Source organism: Haplochromis burtoni, unplaced genomic scaffold (assembly GCF_018398535.1).
Source record: "Haplochromis burtoni strain Fernald_Lab_line unplaced genomic scaffold, NCSU_Asbu1 Contig_16, whole genome shotgun sequence".
NCBI classification, from domain to species: Eukaryota; Metazoa; Chordata; class Actinopteri; order Cichliformes; family Cichlidae; genus Haplochromis; species Haplochromis burtoni.
Genome location: NW_024582377.1, coordinates 28505 through 32220, shown reverse-complemented (window position 1 = coordinate 32220; position 3716 = coordinate 28505). Strand labels below are relative to the sequence as shown.

General features: G+C 42.1%; 1 protein-coding gene across 1 annotated transcript in view; it reads right to left on the bottom strand.

Annotated features, from left to right (window-relative positions):
- LOC102298959 (cleavage and polyadenylation specificity factor subunit 3) overlaps positions 1 to 3716 on the bottom strand; it is a gene marked incomplete in the record, with an annotated part of 9453 nt that overhangs the window by 4222 nt on the left and 1515 nt on the right. Inside the window, 9 exon segments of the mRNA XM_014330415.2 lie at positions 832 to 919; positions 1338 to 1432; positions 1632 to 1730; positions 1916 to 2024; positions 2133 to 2285; positions 2379 to 2525; positions 2970 to 3128; positions 3215 to 3390; positions 3581 to 3716. Of these exon segments, the coding sequence (XP_014185901.1) occupies positions 832 to 919; positions 1338 to 1432; positions 1632 to 1730; positions 1916 to 2024; positions 2133 to 2285; positions 2379 to 2525; positions 2970 to 3128; positions 3215 to 3390; positions 3581 to 3716 (1162 nt within the window).

Below are 3716 nucleotides of genomic sequence, written 5' to 3'. Positions count from 1 at the left end.
CAGTTGAATTTATCCTTTGAGTATTGTTCATCTAATCTTTACAGAGTTTTTCCAAAACACTTTCAAACATTCAGATCTGTCTTTCATTTTCTTCTTGAAACCTCATGAACGGTGAACTAAAAACTCTGGAACATGGTTTGAAACACTGAAATTGTTTCAGCTGAAACTGGCAAGTCATACGTGCATGTGTGAGAGTCACAGGTTATATGGTGTCACTAGTCACAGGTTATATGGTGTCACTAGTCCGGTCATCATGCTCATTCACTCCAGAATTATTTAGGCCAAATCTTTAAAACTGTGTCATTGCACACACTTTTCAATCACACAAATGCAGGATTAAAGACAATAATTCCCAAAAAGTGTGCCATGAAGCAACTCCAGGTGTTTCATGGGTATTCGTGATAACAATCCCATATATAAAGTTCTGAGTGAACTGTTAATATAGTGCATGAGTACTTTGTGCACAGAACCCAATCCATTTGTGCAGTTTCTGGATGCTAGAACATAATAGGTGTATTACACATCCAAAGGTCCTGATTATAGCAAGGAGAAAAACAAAGGGGAACTTAATATGTCATAAAAACCAAAAACTAACAAGGAGTGCATGATCATCGACCAAAAGAAATGATTAAAGAAACAATCTAATGGCCAGAATCACCAAGACTATAACTTCTATGACATCAGGTGGATTGGGGATTTCAACAGCCCTTAGCTCAAATGTCACAGCCAAACTGTTTAATTTCAGGCTTCAAAGTGTGTGTGAACAAACCAGTGTGCGATTTCATCTTACCTACATCCATCTTTTATATGGGTCTATATAACCAAGCTGACCTTTTTGAGCCTTTGGGTTGGACTGCACCTCCAGTACCACGGTGGTGACAGCATCAGCATACATGTCATTTAGAGGGTTAGCTATCCACTGAAACAGCAGATAAAGACAAATTAATAAAACACAAGTCCCAAGCTGTCTCTGAGCATCACAACGTACACTCCCTTTAAAAATATGTGGCTAGGAGCAGAAATAACCAATCATAAAGTTGTCCCTTAGATTTTATATGGCTACAAAGGAGAGTGATCCAGTCAATAGTCTGCACCGAACCAAACCCAGGATTGTAGTTCACTGGACACATGCACGTGGAAAGCAGCAGAAAACATAAATGAGTAGTTGCTATTACGTGGCACACTGGTGCAGTGTTCACCTTCTTACCTTGTTAAAAGGATTATTAGAGTGTTTCAGTGATATCAAACCCTGTGTCTATCCTCTAAAGAAATACATTTAGGACTCCCAGTTTTGCACACTGGTGTGAAAAGCACAGCGCTACGTTGTGGGCTCTCACCTCTAGCAGCACCATGCCGGCCTCTTGGATTAGAGTGATGTTTTTAAAGATCTTCAAAGTGTTCTTCTCAGTTCCGTCCAGCTCTTCAACATCACCTGAGAAAGACGGTCACCACTACGGGGTAAAAATCACTCACACGCTGACAAAACTCAAAAGGTTGCAGTACGTGTCAAACTGCAACAATGTGGGCAGTTGTGTTTTTTTGTTTCTTTTTATGAGTTTGGATGGTCTCAGAGAGTCTACTGATGCATGATGGTCATCGAGATTCCCACAGAAATGGTCACGCAGTCTTACCTGTGAGATTCCTCAGATGGCAGACAAGCAGTGAGTAGGGTCCAGTGAAGGGGATGGCCTGGGTCTGTTTCACTGTACTCATGGCCAGCTCTGTGTACGCTGCAGAACAGACAGATCAGGTCAGTACAGCTCTGAGAGGCGCAATGTTTCATTCATTCAGTCTACTACTGGATTAGTTTTGAGGCCAAATACCCCAAAACAATGAGAGAGCCATGAAGCATTAACGCTACTAAAATGCTTTGGTGGCCCTGTTCTCCATCTGGGGACAATGAAAGTGAACTTACTGGAAAGGTCAGAGGGATTGAGGATGTGGTAGTTGAAATTCTTCTTCACCAGTATGCCTGATACCCTTTGACCCTGAACACACTTCTTATCAGCCAGTGAGCCCATCACCTGAGAAGAGAAGTGTATTCATTTTCAGTGGATTTGTCATTTTTAACAGTGTCATTAAAAAGCATACGCACAATTCAGCGACTGCTGATCACAAAAAGCGTACTGCACCTTAGCCAGCTTCTCTCCTCTGAAGTTCAGCGTGACAGCCTCAGTGTTGCGAGGGTTGTGGACTTCGATGTGAACCTCGTCGTTATCCTCGTACTCTCTGATCAGCGCGGCTTTCAGGCGCGCCATCTCATTCTGCTCCCCATGTACCAGGATCTGAAATTAAACATGTGCAACATTTTATGCAAAGGACAAAAAAAGATGAGTCAAGAGAACTGTGAATTTCACCACACTGCTTTCTTCTCATACCACATGTGGCGGTTTGAGGGCTCTGATGAACTCGCTGGTCTGCTGGTAATCAGTGTGGGCGGAGAAGGAGATGTAGTCCACCGACATCTTTAGCTGCAGCTTCTGTCCCGACATGGTGGTGATCTCCTCGGGCTCAGACATGATGTGCTGTAGAGTGTGCACAGCGGGAAATAACTGAGGACTGATTTTACAATTATCTTCTTGATAAATCATTTAGTCAGTGAAATGATTTAGAAAATAGAATCATTAGAAAATGGCACGTAAATTGCTTTTAGAGCCTTCAGTTTGATTGCTTTGCCAAATTAATGACCTAAAAACGTCACATGTTCGATTCATTTTTATTAGAGAAAATGAACAAAGAACACTGAAAACTTTTTTTCCTTCTTCTTGTGGCAACTTAATTTCTTTTCTTTAAAAAATGAGTAATTCCTGTCTTTTGTCACAGCTTCTGAGTTTTAAATTTGATGGCTTGAAAATTGCTGTAAATAACGGCAATCTGGTGCAATTGAATCAGCATATCGATTATTAGATCACAGCATCTTTTCCCACTTTGCTAAGAAATTTTTTTTTTCTGTCCCGCTGTGCTCTAACCTTGGCGAGTGTGCCCTCCACGCAGTAACCGGCTATGATAACTCCATTCCTCTTGTCGGTGCACCAGCTCTCAAAGAGTTCCCTGGAGAGCCCGCTCTGCATCATGCCCGGAGACGCCATCACCACGCTGGGGCCAATATCATCAAAGTGATCCATGCTCTGGAAAGAATAGACAGTGCTGCTTTATTTTGGAGAGAGGCAGTCAAGCCTGAGAATATGCACAGGGTTTCTGTGACAGTCTCTACCTTCAGATTGCTGATATGCTTGAAGACAAAAGGGTTGTTGATATTTATGGCCTTGCGGATCTTGTCGTTCATTGCGTTAACATATGTCTGGTACACAGCCATGCACTTCTTGGCCAGGGAAGAAGCATAATAGATGGGGATGTCATGGAGCTCTGGGTGATTCTGCCAGTACTCGTCTGCAAGAGAACATTAAACCCAATCTTACAGACTTCTATGAGTGATAATGGGATAAAGAGAAGACAAATAACCAAAGTCATAACTATCAGAGGAAATCCAGTGCTAAACATAAATTTGAACATTGAGGTTAACAATATTGACACACATTATCACATTTTCAGTATCAGGGAGTCAAACATGACTTCTAACCCAAGATAAGCAGCAGTTCCTGTGCTCGTCCCAAAGCAAACACAGGGATTAAACAGCGACCCTCTCTGTTGACAATGTCATGGACGGTGTTACAGAACCGAGCTTCTCGCTCTTCCCTTTTTTCATGGATGTGAGT